Source organism: Nothobranchius furzeri, chromosome 16 (genome assembly GCF_043380555.1).
Source record: "Nothobranchius furzeri strain GRZ-AD chromosome 16, NfurGRZ-RIMD1, whole genome shotgun sequence".
Taxonomy (NCBI): Eukaryota; Metazoa; Chordata; class Actinopteri; order Cyprinodontiformes; family Nothobranchiidae; genus Nothobranchius; species Nothobranchius furzeri.
In genome coordinates this window covers 36,906,679-36,924,857 of record NC_091756.1, presented here as the reverse complement: position 1 = coordinate 36,924,857, position 18,179 = coordinate 36,906,679, and the positions used below count along the sequence as shown (strand labels likewise).

Sequence of the window (18,179 nt, the reverse complement as noted above, 5' to 3'; positions counted from 1 at the left end):
TTTAGTCGTAGTTTTGGTCAGCGGTCTGCTTTTAGTGACGTGTGCATTTTGGGGGGTGCGCTCTTGACTTAACGTGTCCTGCTGAGCGAGATGTTGTGCGGTCTCGCTCACTGAAATCTTGCGCCGTACAATGTGCCGCCTTTCTGGAGTTCTCACAGTGTGACATGAGCAATCCAGTGTGATGATGAATAAACGCACAGTGTGGTCCCGGCATTGGTTGGTTTGTTTGTTTCAGGGTATTGTGACGAATGCGAAGGTAGTTCTTTCTTATTCCATCATCTCTTCTTAATACACTAGTTCTACAGCATGATTCTACCACCACCATGCTTGACTGTTGTTGAGCCTCATATTAACATACTTCTACATTGTGCTTAGATAGTCTGTCTTTGTCTTGGAAGACATTTGACTCATCCTTGCGGGCAGGGGCAAACTTCAGATGAGTATCACTTTTAGAGCAAAAGGTTGCATCTTGTTCTTCTTCTTCTTCACTGGGAACAGAGACACTGGTGCTCCAGCAGGTTCAATTGCATGGTAGTCTTGAGCTCTGGTGGTTTGTTGTTGTTCCTGAACATCCTAACCCTAACCAGTCCAATAAGTTATGTTCAATCTTCATCAACCAGTTAGGTCAATGTCTGACATATTTAAGACCATAGTAGCAATTTTGACCCTATGTGAAAAGAGAAAATACTTAACAAAATCAAATTGTGAACCAAATTTTTGTTTTTAAATAAAATTATAGGAGTTCCTTGTTGAATACTTAACCAATCATTTAACATTCTAATTTAATGCCAATAATGGCTTTACATCCCTGAGCGTTTTAACAAGATCACATGTCTTCCTGCAGGTCTTCCCTTTGGATTACCTCTACTTCCTCACTAGAGACCTGGGCAGTCCTGAGTGTCAAACAAGACGACACCCAAAGGTCAAGGCCTCACTGTCTGTGCCCGCCATGCCCACTCAGAATGTTCAGCGAAGTAATGCTGTTGAAGACCTGGTGGCACGGTTCAATGAGGTAAGGAGGCCATCTTTCATACTGGACACTGTGTTGATAGCTCTTTATTTAGCTAAACAAACACCTGCTTCTCATGGTCACAGAGTCGTACATGAATTGGCTATTTTTAAATCCTGTTAGTGTACATACCTGACCTTTTTTTTAAGCATCGTTTTAAAGTCAATAAACCGGATTTTATTGGCCATGTGAAGTCACTGAAACAAGTTTGTAGAGTTAGTTTGTATCGTTAAAGCTCACGTTTTACAACATGATGTCATTTGGGATAAGATTAGTGAGGACTTGGTGATAGTAATCAGGGAACAATGTTGAAGAGCTTAATGTGGGACTCCTGAACACGCTGAACTGCATTCCTTCTGTTGATCTTTTTATTGGTAACAGAGCGTGTTGAACCACAGTTAATGTTGATCAAAAGAACCACTTAAATTTGTTGAGTGGTCTTCAGCGATCAGACTGGGAAAAAGGTGGGTCTTGGGTTTAACATTACTCTGAAGGTTTAAGAGGAAAAACAGACCAGTCATTCAGTTTTCCTCCAGAAAACCAGGCTGATGTGTGTACTCACAAACACACTCACAGTGGCGTAACATTGGCTAAAGTTATACTTCTGGGCTGTGTGTCTTTCTTTGGTGAGTACATTTCTGAATAAACAATTAGAGCAATTCACCGCAGAGAAGAAGAAAGTCTTTGAAGGGGAGAGATTGATAGGGAAGGATGAAGTCATCTTTAGGTTGCATGCCTTTAACATCAGCTGGGTTTCATTTAAGTCAGTGAGAGGAGAGTTGCAGAACACTTTTCCAAATGTGTATTGCAGCCTTATAAGGGCACAATGAAACAGGACTCAAATGACAACAGTGATGGAGGTCTGAAGTGGCTTTATATTAGAAACTTGGCACCCCGTCACTCAATACAACAGTGGTGAGGGTGTGTTCCATATTATAGTATTTAGATTGTTGATTTTCGTTTTTAGTATCAAACCTATCTAATTTATCAGCATTTAGATTGCTATAATTTAAGACTAAGATACTTTACTTTCTTTTTGAGATTAAAGACCTTTAAAATGGAAGATTAATTCCAGATCTTTGTATTTCGTCACTTTTTCTGACAAATTTTTTCAGGTGACTAAATCTAGAAATGCATCAAAATGAACACAATCCTGACCCAAAATACAAGATGACCGTAATTAAGACAATATCAAATCACTCAGGTTTTATTAGAGCAGTCTACCGTTGTTGTACCCTACTATTCTTGGAATGTTGGGTTCCTCTTTGTGTTGGTCTCGAGGGTTTATCTCCAACGGAACCAGTATGTTCTGTGCTGACTCTGATGGCTTCCTGTCAATGTTGGTTATGTAATTTTTGCATGAAGCAGAAACTGATCCTCAGTTCAACTAATAACAGTTGGAGACAGACACAAGGACAGACAGACAGATGGATACATACTCAAACATCAAAGGGGATCAGCTTTGTACCCAGCTCCAGTTCATTCAGTGTGTGTGTGTGTGTGTGTGTGTGTGTGTGTGTGTGTGTGTGTGTGAGTGTGTGTGTGTGTGTGTGTGTGTGTGTGTGTGTGTGTGTGCATGTGTGTGCGTGCGTGTGCGTGCGTGCATGCGTGTGTCAAGCTGCTATTGATAAGGACACAGTTTTGTTAGTTTCCCTAACCGCCTTATCTCTTTGCTGCTCACTGTAAACTGTTTCTTCTCATATTTGTCTTAGAAAACATCACACACACACACACACACACACACACACACACACACACACACACACACACACACACACACACACACACACACACACACACACACACACACACACACACACTTCCAACTCTCTGGAATATCAGTCGAGTTGTCAGCTTGATCCTCACCCTTGATCTGAGGCAGCTCAGAAAGCCACTTTGCAGACAGTCAGAATGGTTTAGATGGTGATGGTAATTCTAACCCCCTGGTTGCTGACATGGCGGTGCATTACATCATACCTCTAGGAGTGACTGATGGAAGGTTTTCATGCATGGCATGTAGACCCGGCTCAGCAGCTAGCAGATAAGAGTCTGTAGGGCCACAGTTAGTCATGTGGCGGAGATTCTAGAACAAACCATCAACATTGTAGTAATCAACGCTACTGTAGAGCCTTATCTTTTTCCGTTTCCACCACCTGTCAACAAACAAATAGAGTTTTGATGAAGGAAAACATCTTTGAATGTGGAGATTTAAAAAGAAGTGTCTTTTTGGAGTGTTTTTGTCAGCATGAGATGCAGAGCCCTTCATACACCACTGTGGTGCAGTTGCAATTTATCTGCATTATCATCAGAATAATGTGGTTGAAGATGTTTTCACAAATGGACAAAATAATGTCAGGAGTAGGGCTGCATAATATTTGGAAAACCTGAGATACGCGATAACGGAGGTTAATATTTGACTTGCAATAAATAAACAAACACAACTCGTTTTGTTTGTTTATTTATAAAGCACCTTCTACGACCTTATCAGCCGACCAAGGTGCTGAACACAACCATAAAACTCACAATAGAAACAAATATAATGCTGTGTAACTAAAAACAATCATAAAAACATTAAAGGAATGTTGAATAAAAACAGGAAACTAACATAAAAACACGTTAAACAAGCTAAAAAACAACAAAAGAGCAAGGCTATTTTGCGATCCCTTGTGCTGAAATGGCATCACATAAAAAAGTGAGACTTAAAAACCTCATAGGTAACTCGTTCCAGAGCGTTGGAGCCAGAACGGAGAACGCGCAATCCTCCTAAATCTAAATCTAGAACAAAAAATCTAAAGCAAAGAAATATTTTTTTAAATAAAAAAAATGGGAAAAGCAAAAATTGTTATCAAAAGATGTGAGGAAAGGGAAAAAGAAAATGAACAAGAAAAGGCAATTAGTGGATCTCTGTAAAGCAGAACTGGCAGAAGTAGCAGGACGAATCTAACTCAGGTGTTTGCTAGCCATCCAAATGAAGTGCTGTTAGCCTAGGGGTCGGGCATCTAACCTATAAGGACCTGCCCAATTGGCCAAATGGATGAAGGTCTCTATTTAGCCATTTTTACTAAACATTTCTGCCAATTTGCCGCAACGCTGATGCGGCATCAGGAAGCCTTAGGTCGTCTATAAGTGGTCAGACCGTGGCGGTAAGGTGGCACAATCGTGTCCTTTTCACAAAAGATTACGTGATGGCGGCATGAAGGGTGTAGTCTCCGCCCTGCCGCAGACTTCCATTTATCTTGGACATAACTTGCTTTTTATAGTGATAAATGCTCAAGTTTTTTTTTAACAAGCTGCTCCTAAAGGTGTTTGTCCCCCACAGTCCCACTTTATCATCTCAGCTGGTTCTGTTCAAAAAGCGAACCTTGCAGCCCGTTTTCTTTTGGGATTTGCTTTTAAGATAAGTTATTTACCTGATGAAGTTCACTTACTTGGTGAGACTTTCAAAGATCCTGTTCATCCATTCCTTTTGGGAGCATTGCTGTTCTTTGATAGAAAAGTGTTTATGTGCTGGGGGTTTGGTAGAATTCATTTCTGCTCAAACTTGCATCAAGTGGAGGAAAAAGCAAAGTGGAAAAGGCTTCAAACAGTACATTTGAAGCTGTATTCTTTGTTTCATGATCTTGTGTGTGTGTGTGTGTGTGTGTGTGTGTGTGTGTGTGTGTGTGTGTGTGTGTGTTTATTTAGTCCCTGTGAATTCAGACTTCGGTTGGCTTCACAGATCCTTACATAAGCCTGTAATAGATCTCTGGGCCAGGGCGATGTTTTTCCCCACCTGCAGCGGGGTCAGGGAGATTCAGTGCAAGTGTGTTTCTGAGTGTATGTCTACGTTAATGAGGCTCTAATACTCAGAGACAGGAGATCAGGAAGCTTTACTGCCAGGTTGGTGTGTGTGTGTAAATGTGTGTCCATTACAAAGAATGTGAGAGGAGGATGACCCTGATACTGATTTGGTTCTGTGGCTGTTTTGTGCATGCTTGGGGTTAGTCAGAGATGGAGTGCAGCTGATAGTCATCTGATCTTGGTCCGTCCTTTCTTTGAGTGTGTGTGTGTGTGTGTGTGTGTGTGTGTGTGTGTGAGAGAGAGTGAGAGTGAGAGAGAGAGCGCCAGCCATGGTCTTGAGTTTGGACTACCACTTTAGGCACAGGTCTAAACACAAGAATTCGTGGGCCACCATTGAGACCACACAAAGTTTCTTCTAAACTCAACGTGGCTTTGGATCTTATGTCCTGATAGCTCGGTTGTAATGCACCGCGTAACAGCAGAGATAATATTACATGATGTCACCACATGATCTCGGTTATTTCAAAGGCTTAGAAGGTTTTGCCAACAAATTTTGAGTGGCACCATTTCCAGAATGCCTGGAACTTATAAGAATTCCTAAATTAGAACATCTTAAATGAGTTTCTTTGATCAGCCACTAACAGTTATAGTCAATAAGTTGGTTTGATTGGTTGAGGCAGCAGTGATCGGAGGATCGTGGGATCGATCCCAGCTCCCACCAGGGTCTTCTGCTGTTGTGTCCTTGGGCAAAACACTTCGCCTGACTTGCCTGTGTTGGTGTTGGTCAGAGGCGCCGATGGCGCCGCAGGGTGGCGGTGACTACACAGTAGCTTACCATCACCAGCAGTGTGTGAATAATGAAAAGCGCTTTGAGTGCCTAGAAAAGCACAATAGAAATCGAACCCTTAATTAGTATTAAACAGTTCTGTATGGTGGAGAGATGAAAAGTACGCTGTTGCTTCCTTCTCAGAACTATTACATGAATGTGCATGCTCTTTAATTTTACTGATTATTTAAAAAACTAAAAAGAAAAACTACAACTTTTTTTTGCATTAGCTCTTTTTCATTCCTCTTTAGAATTAGAAAAATCACAGTTTTCATGTCTCAGATTAAAAACTAAAGTACTAATATCACAGGCGCATGTCTGAACACGCAGGTGAGCTCCTGGGTTACATGGCTGATCCTGACAGCAGGGTCGATGGAGGAGAAGAGAGAGGTTTTCTCATATCTCGTTCATGTTGCCAAATGCTGTTGGAACATGGGAAACTACAACAGTGTGATGGAGTTCCTGGCTGGACTGAGGTTTGTAGAAATAGAAATCTCAGACATGGTCATCCAAATTCCTACTGCTTTTTGTTTAAACCAAGATGTTTTTCTGGGTTCACAGGTCCCGTAAGGTGCTGAAGATGTGGCAGTTCATGGACCAGTCAGACATTGAGACCATGAGAAGTCTGAAGGACGCCATGGCTCAGCACGAGTCTTCCTCTGAGTACAAGAAGCTCGTGACCAGAGCACTCAATATCCCAGGATGCAAGGTGGGCGGAGAGGTTTATACAAAGTGCTGTTGTTTGTCAGGGACCGAGTGGTGAAGCGTGAGGAGTCGGGAATAAATTAGAAAAGTAGGGTTTTTATTATTAACCCAAACACTTCATTTAACAAAAATAAATGCTGATCTCATAAAAGAGGGCAGAATAACAGAAGTGAACTCAGACTAGGATGTGAACAAAGCAACTGGCTGCACAAACAAACATACCTGACCTAACTAGAACTGGCACACTAGTGGCTGATGGGACCAATAAACAACAGGGGTAAATTAACCCTTTGATGCATAATGGTCACTACAGTGGAAAGGTACTCAAAATTGTTGTTTACTTATTTTTGCTATTAAGCACAGCTGTTGAAGACTTTATTGCATGTGAGCCCCTCCATTTGGGCTTCAGGAAGTCAAGCCACCATATTTCATGTTCAGAATGCACATTGTCCCCTGAGCTGGACATGTAATAAATTATTTGTAAATTAACAAAATGTTACAAAAAATATTTGTTGAAATTTGTTTCATTCACACCTAAAGATGAATGAAAAAAATTGTTTAAAAAATCATGGTTGAAGATTTCATAATTCATGCATCAAAGGGTTAAATGATACAACACCAACTAAACACAAGCACGGTGCAGTCTGATAAACTGAACATCAAAAGGAAAAGTCAATATTTACTACATTTAAATACAATTACCTAATCAAAACAACAAAAGACAGTTTAACTCCAGCAAACACAAAGTTCCCCTCTCCAGCAGGAACTAGTGGTGCAGTCCAATTAGCTGCAGGTATTTAACTGCTTGGAGCCCTGGCCACCATGTTTGGTTGGGCCACTCCCAGTGATCACAGCAGGCGAATGGACCGGTACGAGAAAACAAAGAATGTCACATTAATCACAACAAACGATGGAAATGAAATGATAAAAATACAATAAACTTAATGTGTGCGCCTACAAGTATAATAAATGCATTTAAACCAATTAAAGCTATTGCAAATTAATGTGAATATTTTTGAAGGCCCATATGTTTACCCACTTATTTCACTGGTCTGATGTTGGGCCATCATGCTGTTGTTGTTGTTGTTGCCACCTTCATTCCGGGTTATTTTACAGGTGGTGCCGTTCTGTGGGGTTTTTCTGAAAGAGCTGAGTGATGCTTTGGATGGCACAGCAAGCATCATCAGCCTCAAACAGCCTCCAGAAAACTCTGACGACTCCATAGAGGTACAGCAAGTCATCTAAACAAAAAGGTAACTCACACAAACGGGTGTCACAGCTGTTGGCTCTGTGTGTCCAGTTTGTGTCCGACTACAGCGGCCAGCACAGTTTCGTGTCCCGGTCTGGTCCAGACGGGCTGCACATCCCAGAGAAAGAAGCTACTGTCAGTAGCATCCTGCAGATCATCAGGTGGGCGGCACCTTTCAGAGCATACCGTCATACTGTTCTCGTCTTCGTGCCGTTTATCTCACTGACCAGTGTTCTTCCTGCTCCTCAGGTCTTGTAATCGTAGTCTGGAGTCAGAGGAGGTTGATGAAATGTCCACCAGTCCTTCTACCTGTCCATCCCTCGCGTTCAGATGCAACTCCTTAAGGAACCGCTGTCGCAATCAGTTAATTGGTTTTTCTACTCTTTAGACATGAGACTTGATGTCTCACTAATTATTTATATGTTTTTAGTAAAAAAAATGTTTTAAAACGTACGTCGCATGGGAGAAACTTGGCATCTCTCCTCCTTTAAACAGAGCTGTGGCTTTTCAAAATGATTTTCTGAATACTTTTGGGAATTGCCAACCATTGTTCTTTTTGTTTCCAAAATCAAGTTTCCCACTTTCTTTTTAAGGCACACTCAATGACTCATGAGCAAAGTAATAAAAGAACAAAACAATGCTGCTTACAGATTTATATCAGAACTATAAATACGGCCATCCTGGGAGTGATTGGCATGGCTGGTCAGCTACTTAGCTCTGAGACTTGGGCGAAGCGTTCTCCAAGAGGCTAAAAAGTGTAAGAAAGACATGATTAAAATGACACTCAGCCCAGCAGAGTGAGGGTTGTTGGGTTGAGTGGAAACATTACGTCTACTTCCAACATTTTGTACGTTAGAAAACCAAACACCGTTCATAATAGTCACGGCTATAATCTCATTTGAGCTTATTTATACTAGATAAACAGCAGCACAAGATTACTGGGAAAGGAACACATTTGCAGATTGTTATTTAGAAGAACTGGTATTCACATAAAAAACAGTGTCATAAAGAAAAAGAGATAACAGGCGTGTTTCCTGTCAGAGCAGGAAGGAACAGAGCTCTGGGACGTCTCCGTTTACTGGTGGCAGGTAGCAGCGTTTGGAGAGTGTTCAAAACTCGTTTAATTGTAGCTTTGATTTGTTACGTTTGTATAAAATAGATAATTTTCTCTGCCTGTTTTATAATCGAGCTCTACTTGATTTTGGCTCAGCTAGCAGCTTTAATAGGTTTGGGCTACATCGCAGATAAATACCACCTGACTCTAAGCAGTTTATGACTTCATTTCCTGTGATCACTTCACTTCTTCACCCCAGATGACTGCCAAAACTTCTTCTGTTGTCCTCTCACGCTTCCTCTCCACTTTCTTTTACGTTCTAGTTCGTATTCATGTAGGACACCGGCAGAATCGAGCCATGTTTTGTAAGTGGTCGTTGCAAGGGTTTTAACTTGAGCTTTTTGGTTTAGTAGTGAAGAAACAACAGCTGCATGCTGCTTTGTTGCTCGTCTTAACGGCTGAACAGAGTGCAGCTTTTTGGCACTTGGCTGACTTCAAATGCCATTAACATTTTGATTTTGACTCTTTGCACCCTATAAGCAACACAGTAACACACTTTCTTTAAGCAGATGAATATAAAGCCGGATCTCTGCAACCTTTGTGTCCCCGCAGATTCACCATTGGGGACTTGTCGGACTCAGACGGCGACCTGCCGACTGAGCCGGCTGTTAAAGACGTGGAGTTTCAGGGTACTGAGGAGACGCACATGGCTTTCAGCCATGGCACAGAGCTCATTCCTTGGTTGGTATTAATTGCCTCAAATAAATGAGCAGTGTTGCATTTTAACAGACGAAACTTCACCCTTTTATTCCAGGTATGTTTTGTCACTACAACCAGATGTTCACCAGTTCCTGCTGCAGGGAGCTACGGTCATTCATTACGACCAGGACAGCCACCTCACAGCTCGGTGTCTGCTGCGGCTACAGTCTGACAACATAACTCTCACCTGGGGTAAGGCTGATCGCTGCACAAGAAGCTGCACCTACAGCTGAAACTGGACAAATGAGAATAAAGTGCAAAAGTTCATTTGTGTCAGTGATCCAGCTTAGACTGAGAGACCATCTAAAGGCTCAGAAACCCTTTGCAGGTGTTCTGGATTCATTAGCTGATTAGAGTGTGACACTTTGAGTCTAGAATATTGAACCTTTCCACAATATTCTAATAGTCTGAGATTTTGAATGTGGGGTTTTCATCAGCTGTAAACATAATCATCACAATTATAACAAGTAAAGGCTTCAGGCATCTGGCTTTGCATGGAATCAGTCTGCCTCCTGTATTAGTTTCACCTTTTAAGTAGAATTACTGACATAATGAACTTTTGTACCAGATTCAGTTTTTTTTTTACTTTCACCTGTATTTACGTTGCTGTTCCACAGTAGTAAATATTTAAGCTACGAGCCAATCCTGTCTGTTTTTGGAAGATTTCCCTCATCTGCATCTTTCATTCGCACGGTGGATGCCTCTGTCTGGATGAATTAATCCTGAAAAACCTGAAAACATTTCCTTTTGTCACATTTTAAACACACTGACTAGTTTATGGGCTAAGCACACACAGTCCATTTCCTGTCATCTTATTGTTCTTTAAACAAATATAACTCAGACATCTATAATGTGAAAAATATAATTTCCTGTGCCATTTTGTTTTAAATGGACTGTGTGTGTTTATATGCACCGTATGTACCATGTCTTTTATTACATAGATCATATTAAAAAGCTGTAATTCTGTGTCTTACTTTCTCAATTTCCTCTCAGTACCAGACTTCCATCATCGTGTGTTTATATTTGTCAGGTAAGCCCCAAAGCGGAGGGGCTTCCTCCTCAGAACAGCCAGTGGGACAGAATGTAGCGCCGGGTTTGGCAGAAGGCCTGTTGGACCTCGGAGTGGTGAAGGTTTGTTAAAAATGGAGCTTTGACTTTGTGCAGCAGCGTGATTTTTCACAGCTAGATGGTGATTTGGTGTTTGTTTGGATCTACAGGCTGTGTTTTTGGGTCATCGGAGCATCGACATCCACGCTGTGTGTTTGCAAAACAAGCTGAGTCACATGACGGTTGAGGAGAATGGTCTAACACTCCTCTACGGCCTCGGCACCACTGATAACAGGTGAGCGGCTCTCCTTGAGGTGCCACCAAAACCTAAAACATGGGACTAACATGCTAATCCACCCTGTTAGACTGCTGCACTTTGTGGCACCCAATCAGACGGCACGGATGCTTCACAAAGGCCTGTCGGCATTGGTGAACGCAACCAGGAAGATGAAAATGTTTCCCGATCAAAGGCTTCGGTGGCTGAGGAAGCAGTACGTCACCATGTATCAGGTAAGCTCACAGAATAATTTCATTCTTTTAATGAAAGCATGAACAGATGCGTGCTCTCTAACTTCATTATTCAGAGGAGTGTAGACGTAAACGAGCCGCCGTGAGGCCTGTCAGGTTAGGCTATAACTGACTTCACAGGATGCGTTCTGCATTTGAAATTCTCATTATTGCATCAGAATAAAACCTATATTCAGTTGTGTTGTGTATCTTTTTTAAAACAAATATCCTTTGGCTTTTGTTTTCTTTTATCTTTGAATCTCATTTCCCTCCAGAAAGTCTGTTTGTGTCTAATTATTTTTGCCCCAGGGAAAGATGTTGGAGAAATATTTACTTAGAAAAAAGAACCTGGAGCTAAATCCTTTAACCGGTCTCCCTGCTGATGTTATCTTCTGTGTGTGCAGGAGGATGGCAGGTATGAAGGCCCCACATTAGCTCAGGCTATTGAGCTGTTTGGAGGGCGAAGGTGGAACATGGGGACCGGTGCTGCAGAGAAACAAGGCACCCAGAAAAACAGCGTCAACGACAAGTCCAAGAAGAAGAAGAAACCTCTGGTCAGGGTCCGTGTCTGCGTGTGGCCCGTGGCTTCTTTATCTGAGCACGTGGATCTGATTTGTAAACGTAGCAACGACGAGTAACTTGTTTCTTTCGTTTGTGCTCCCAACTCAGGGCGACAGTGGGGATTGCACTGATGACGAGATGGTTTCCAGGAAAACTCGGAGCTGTAAGGAAGGCTTACTTAGGAACGGTCCAGAGTCCGACAGCATCGACCAGGAAGATCCAGGTGAGATTCATATGCTTCAAATCCAGACAGAACAAACCGAAACAATGAAGTAGAATCAAGCAAAATGAAACGTTCTGCTGACAGGCAAACACACACAGAGGCTATCTCCCACCTCACTGACTTTGATGTTTTCTGCACCTCCATAGATGACATCTCCCCTGGACCATTCCCTCTCTTATCCAGCAAAGGCCCGGGGCTGCTAGCCTCTTCATCATCATCCTCCTCTTCCTCCAGCGTGACTGGGTCCAACCACTCCCGTCCACAATCATCTCCAATCCTTTCAGGAACCTCCAAGTCGCAGCCAGGGTATGTGTAAAAACAACAACATCCCCCCCGATAGCCGTTTTAAAGACTGATGGATTTTGTTTTTGGGTGCGCTGCAGAGCGTGGAGCAGCCGCTCGTGGCACGGCCGTGGGAAAGGCTGCTTCAGAGGCTTCCAGAACCTCATGGTGTCCGACAGCACGATGAGCTTCGTCGAGTTCGTCGAGCTTTTCAAGTCATTCAGGTCAAACTTCATCTACACTTTAGTTGTCTGACATAAGACAGAGTGTGAATAAACACACTCTCTGTGTGTTTTGTGTAACGCAGCCCCACTTTAGCTCGTGTTATTAATGTTCAGTCTTCATGTACCGTGCACTTTCTGACCCTCACCCCCGTTATATAACTGACTCATTCTTATCTAAAGCACCTTAAGTACAGTACGCTAGAGTAAACTCAACAGAAGCCTGATGTGGTTATCGCGTTTAAAACATTCTCGGAGGATTCTTGTCTGCCTATTATTTAACTTGTCTACATTTGAACTTCCAAGTGAAAAGGGGGAACAGGTTGAGCCGTGGTAAACGTTCCTTGCAGGAATCCTTCTACATTTCTTAGATTGTGATGGACTCTCTCATCTGCTGCCCAGCCTCTTTGTGTCTCTGCTGTTGCACCAATACTTCTTTCCTAACAAGTTTCTGAATCCAAATGACTGTTGATGAATAGATGGAAGTGTTTTCAGTGTGTGGTTTTCATAACTAAACTGAATTCATGCCATTATTTTGTCAACAGCATCCGAAGCAGGAAGGACCTGAAGGAACTGTTTGACACCTTCGCTGTCCCCTGCAGTCGCTCGTGTCCAGAATCATCCCCCCTTTACACCAACCTCAGGATAGATGACAAGGACACGGGACTGCAGCCAGACCTCGGTAAAGCAGCTGATACACAAACGTCACTCTGTCACACACGCTGCGTCTTCCCTCCTAATCTTCCCGTCATGTTTTCAGACTTACTGACCCGTAACGGCTCTGATCTCGGCCTGTTTATCCGGACGAGGCAGCAAATGTCTGACAACCAAAAGCAGATTTCTGATGCGATCGCAGCGGCAAGCATTGTGACCAACGGCACGGGGGTGGAGAACGTCTCGCTAGGCGTCTTGGGATTGGCCATCCCTCAGCTGAATGACTTTTTAGTCAACTGTCAGAGAGAGCACCTGAGCTACGACGAGATTCTCAGCGTTATACAGGTGATGGAGGTTATCTCGCGGGGTTCAGATTCAGCATCCTTTTATGGATAAGAAAGGAGACATTTCATCCCCCACGACTATTTATTTTTCTCTTGCAGAAATTTGAGCCTTCATCTCCAATGAGACAAATGGGATGGATGTCATTCGAGGGTTTTGCGAGGTATAATAAATCATATTTCTAAATCAAAGGCTTCCTTGCTGCGTTTTATGCCAGAATTTTACATTTATTTGGTAAATGATGTTGATCAAATCTAAAACATATGTCGATATCTGCAGATTTACATCCAGTCATTTTCATCCATCAAATAAAAGCATAAAATCAACTTGTGTACAGGTTGTTCACCAAGTCCTTACTAAATCACAACATTGACGAGTTTAGCGTGCCTTACAGAATGCAGCTTTGTGTTGAATCCCTTAGCGATGCTTTCCTCGTGTCTGTCCCAGGTTCCTAATGGACAAGGACAACTTTGCCTCCCGTAATGAGGAATCCCAGATGGATCCGGATGAGCTGCAGTACCCTCTGTCGTACTACTACATTGAGTCCTCACACAACACCTACTTGACTGGACACCAGCTCAAAGGAGAGTCCTCTGTTGAGCTTTATAGTCACGTAAGTAAGATTCTGAGTCCTTCTTTAAGCTGAAGCTGCTCGTATTTATTCATAAACGTGTCCTGTAGGTGCTGCTTCAAGGCTGCAGGAGTGTTGAGTTGGACTGCTGGGATGGAGACGACGGCATGCCGATCATTTACCACGGACACACTCTCACCACAAAGATTCCCTTTAAGGTGAGAAAATGCCTATAAGTGGTTGAATAAGTGAAAGACAACTCGGCTGTTTTCCTGCAGATTGAGCTGGAAAATCCAGGCTGAAAGAAAGAAAACGTTTTTTTTTTTAATAGCGCCTCAAGATAAAAATCACGAGGCGCTAAAATCGGGATTCTCTGAAACACATGAAGGGGATTAAATTCACCAGCTGTTTGCCATTCAGAATCACATTTTATTATTCCCTTTGTGCATTTGAGTAGTTTTTTATAAAACCTGTGTCAAATCAGCAGCTAAACTCTAAGGGCTTTTCATCTGTACTGGTTTATTGTCACATAGGGCTGATTATGAGACTTTTTACTTTCCCTTCATCCTCCAGGATGTGGTGGAAGCCATTAACCGGTCTGCGTTTGTCAGCTCTGACATGCCGGTTATACTGTCCATAGAGAACCATTGCTCTCTCCTGCAGCAGCGAAAGATGGCTGAAATCTTTAAGGTAGGACGGGCCTGTGTCGCATTCTGACACCACGTATGTGTTTACACTACATCTTTTTAGTTCTTCAGTCGATGACTGGCTGCTTCTTGCTTTTCTTTTAAATTTCACTTGAGTAATCAGGGCCATGCATGTCTAGGCAGAAAAACTCCATCCTGGAATATCGTCCTGCTTTCATCTGAAACTTCCCAGCATTTCATCCTCCCCGGAGACAGACCTCTGAGCAACTTGATAAACACGAGTCTTTTAAGTTCAGACAGCTCTGTGCCCCTGGGTAGCTTACTCCACCATGGTCTTGTTTATTTGAAGTGTTTTGAATTGATAAAAAGCACTTTCATTTTTCTCTCGTTGGGGAATTGTCCTCCAGCTTTCAGGAATGAGGTTTTTCCTCAGGTTTCTTCTTTAACGTGGCACTTGTCATGCAGATGAGTTTTTAGTGATGTCATCCGTCACGTTTAAACTTCTTTTATCTTCAGTCGGTGTTCGGAGAGCGTCTTGTGACACGCTTTCTTTTTGAAAGCGACTTCAGCGATGACCCTCACCTGCCTTCGCCGCTGCAGCTGCGTGGGAAGATCCTCCTCAAGAACAAGAAGCTCAAAGCTCATCAGGCACCAGTGGACATCCTCAAACAGAAGGTTGGGATGAACGCCGTGCATCGGTGTGCTTCACCACGTGCATAATTTAGACATCCGACAAGCTACTGTAAAGTGTACTGTCTTATATATTTAGCAATGTCAAAGTGCTGTTCACCATTAATAATAGATTGTGCACAGTGTTTCCTCCATTGCAACCTTATTCAGCTCTGTACGCTCTCTGTCTAAGGTATAGACCATTCTGCTGACATCATTCAAATAGATTCTTAACTTTTTTAGGCTCACCAGTTGGCGCACATGCATGCCCAGGCGAGCAACGGTTCCCCAGGAGTTTCTTCACCTAGCAACCATGCTAATGAGGAGGAGGAGGAAGAAGAGGATGAATATGACTACGACTATGAGTCTCTGTCAGATGGTAAGGATAACTGGGACATGCTTTAGGGTTTGAGACTGATAAACTAAAGCTCTAGTTGATTTCAGTGAACTTTGTCACCTTTGAATCCCTTTCACAACTTTACTCCATTTCTCCTTTATTTAACACTTACGTTTCTTTTTGTGTTGACTCTTGATTCGTTTTCTTTTTTCCTTGCCTGTTTTCCAATTAGCCGATGTCCTCACAGCCTCCACTGCCTCGTATGGCCTTGAAGGTAAAGCCCTGGTGTACCTCTCCTGAGTGCCAGTGTTTCCTCTTTACCTGTTGGCTGCATAAAACACAAAACCAAGATATTGATCCTGCAGTTCTAGTTTGTTTCAAAGAGCTTTGTTGCTCCAAACTGACCTGAAAATAACTACAGAGAAAACATTGGCATGAAGATGTGCATTAGTGATTGTTGCTGTATCAAATGCCTGTTCTATGGTTTTTGAAGTTGTATGTAGTTATGTTGCATGGGAACCATCAACAGTCATGGTCAAACGTTTTTACAGTGGCGAGTTTCTCAGAGCTTACAGCCTCAGTTTCTTATGTTGGCAATTCACATAAAGTCCTTCTTTGTCACGAAATAGCAAAATCCCCCACAAAAAGCATTTCCATTATTAAGGTTTCAGGATACCCAAGAAAGTCCAGGACCATCTTCTCAAGCTGACCCAGCAGTGGGCCCAGGGCACCACCAGTGCGGGTGTGAGTGTATCTGCTCAGTGAGGAGACTTATGGACGATGGCCTGGCAAATATGCCAAATATTGCTGATGACTAGGCTGCTGTCATTTTCTCTGTTGAATGCCATTTCTGATTGTTTGGGCATCTGAGAAAATGATTGCCTGGAGAACAGAAGATGCTACCATCAGGGGAGTGGATGAACTCACAGTTTAGCATCAGAACAGCCATGAATGGTACCCAGATATCCTCCCAGAGGAACTCCTCTCGACCATCCAACTACAGTTGGGTCCATAAGTTCATTGACAGCCTGCCAGTGTGAGATGTGATGGTTTGCTACAGTAAACTGTAGAAACATCTAACTGAAGGATCCAAGTACACTGAATCGGCAAACTCTGTTGAAACCAACACTCTAAAACCTTTTGTCGTGACGTCATTTGAGACTGAGTCGTTTTGTGTAACTTTTAATGTTTGACAGAAATAAAAAAGTGACTCTGATGGGTTTAAGTCATGCAACAAAACCTCCCAATGAGCAGCATGTCTGTTAAACAGTGGTACAGAAATTAAATTGTTTGTAGCTTTACATCGTTGTGATGTAGGGTCTCATTCTTCTGGAGCACGGCAACCTCGAGAGTTAAAAAGGCAACATTTCATCTCCCAAACAATAGGCTTCTTCTGTTCTGGTCTTGGGTTGGGTTCCAGGCTTACATCACTGTGGCACAATCACATTAATAGGTTAATGTCACATGCCTGTAGCATTCATCATATGATAATGAGCCAGATGATGGAGAAGTGGCTCATGGGATTGTTCGACAAGCCAGCCTTTTGGGTCCAGTTGCTTTTGTTTCGTTAACTCTGTCACATTAGGAGTGTGTGTGTTTTGTGTATTTGTTCTTTGGCTGCACAATTTATTAAATATGTATCATGAATTCAAAATATCAGTGAGCAAAGGACTGCAATAGATCTCAGACACGAACTTTGTGCCAAACAAATGGACCCTTGCTGTCGTAAAAGCTATATGGTAATATGATAGTAGCAGAATGGCTGGAGTGTTGTGAGCCTCGTCACCACAAAGGGAGGAAAATACGGCGTCACCCGTCCTCATACCATTACAATAACCAATGGTGGTGATGAAATTGCATGTTTTTCCACAGTGCAGCCCTGATTAGTTCTGTCACTCATTTACTTGAAACATTAATGGTTAAGTGCCGTCATTTTTCAGATTGATCTCACTTTAGACCTGCTTCTCTAAGAATGCTGCATTTAGACAAGCCTGATGCACGTTCTGCAGACTGTACATGAGTTTAATGTTTTTTTTGTTTGAACTCTTTGCGTGAAATGCCCCTTGGAGCCACCTTTCAGCGGAAACACACCGGGCCTGCCTTTCAGCAAGGAGGTTGCAGGTTCTGATCACAGCTGTGTGGAGTTAGCATGTTCTCTCCATGCATGCATGGATTTCCTCCCACAGACCAAAAACATGCATGCCAGGTTAAAACTCTTATGGATTAAAGCATCTGGTAAACGAATAAAAACAACAGTCATGAGAACCTAACGTGTAGATTTATGAGTTCTCTCTAAACAAATGTTTCTAAATAACAAACGTTGTGAGATAAAAAGTGACATTCAGCCTGATTTAAAACGATCAGTTGTACATTTTTTCTTCCTCCCACAAAGCCCCTCCCCCCTGTCCTGTGTTTGTCTGTGACCTCGCCAGTGACTGGGCAGGCTCATCAGGGAAACAAAACAAAGCCATCTGGTTTCTCAGGCCCTCGCTGCCCCTGCACCAAACAGCAGAGCAGGGGGAAACTACCCTGTCCTGGTCCCAGTCCCAGCCTTGGCCTCTCCTGCCCTCCGGCTGAAGATCTTCCTGGTCCTGGACCTTTAAAAAGAAAACAAAACAACTTGTTTTTCTACCTCTATACCCTGCTGCTTGTCAGGACTTGTGTTGGAGCATTAACGTCTTGAGTTCATCGCTGACAGATTGATGGTAGAATAGTAGCTCCTTCCAGACCTTCCTC

General features: G+C 42.7%; 1 protein-coding gene across 8 annotated transcripts in view; it reads left to right on the top strand.

The window, feature by feature from the left end:
* plce1 (phospholipase C, epsilon 1) overlaps window positions 1-18,179 on the top strand; it is a 103,051-nt gene that overhangs the window by 70,487 nt on the left and 14,385 nt on the right. For 4 of the 8 annotated variants that reach the window (XM_015963153.3, XM_070545625.1, XM_070545624.1 and 1 more), the window contains 25 exons: window positions 845-1,012; window positions 5,946-6,091; window positions 6,177-6,324; window positions 7,437-7,547; window positions 7,621-7,730; window positions 7,819-7,932; window positions 8,947-8,988; window positions 9,236-9,364; window positions 9,438-9,574; window positions 10,413-10,513; window positions 10,600-10,724; window positions 10,795-10,939; window positions 11,341-11,496; window positions 11,606-11,720; window positions 11,867-12,026; window positions 12,104-12,226; window positions 12,769-12,905; window positions 12,984-13,222; window positions 13,321-13,382; window positions 13,667-13,832; window positions 13,901-14,008; window positions 14,364-14,480; window positions 14,954-15,112; window positions 15,350-15,485; window positions 15,676-15,717. In XM_015963153.3, coding sequence (XP_015818639.3) covers window positions 845-1,012; window positions 5,946-6,091; window positions 6,177-6,324; window positions 7,437-7,547; window positions 7,621-7,730; window positions 7,819-7,932; window positions 8,947-8,988; window positions 9,236-9,364; window positions 9,438-9,574; window positions 10,413-10,513; window positions 10,600-10,724; window positions 10,795-10,939; window positions 11,341-11,496; window positions 11,606-11,720; window positions 11,867-12,026; window positions 12,104-12,226; window positions 12,769-12,905; window positions 12,984-13,222; window positions 13,321-13,382; window positions 13,667-13,832; window positions 13,901-14,008; window positions 14,364-14,480; window positions 14,954-15,112; window positions 15,350-15,485; window positions 15,676-15,717 — 3,196 coding nt within the window. The remainder of the gene's footprint in view (window positions 1-844; window positions 1,013-5,945; window positions 6,092-6,176; window positions 6,325-7,436; window positions 7,548-7,620; window positions 7,731-7,818; window positions 7,933-8,946; window positions 8,989-9,235; window positions 9,365-9,437; window positions 9,575-10,412; window positions 10,514-10,599; window positions 10,725-10,794; window positions 10,940-11,340; window positions 11,497-11,605; window positions 11,721-11,866; window positions 12,027-12,103; window positions 12,227-12,768; window positions 12,906-12,983; window positions 13,223-13,320; window positions 13,383-13,666; window positions 13,833-13,900; window positions 14,009-14,363; window positions 14,481-14,953; window positions 15,113-15,349; window positions 15,486-15,675; window positions 15,718-18,179) is intronic. The other 4 variants (XM_054749202.2, XM_015963155.3, XM_015963154.3 and 1 more) reach the window with 4 other exon arrangements.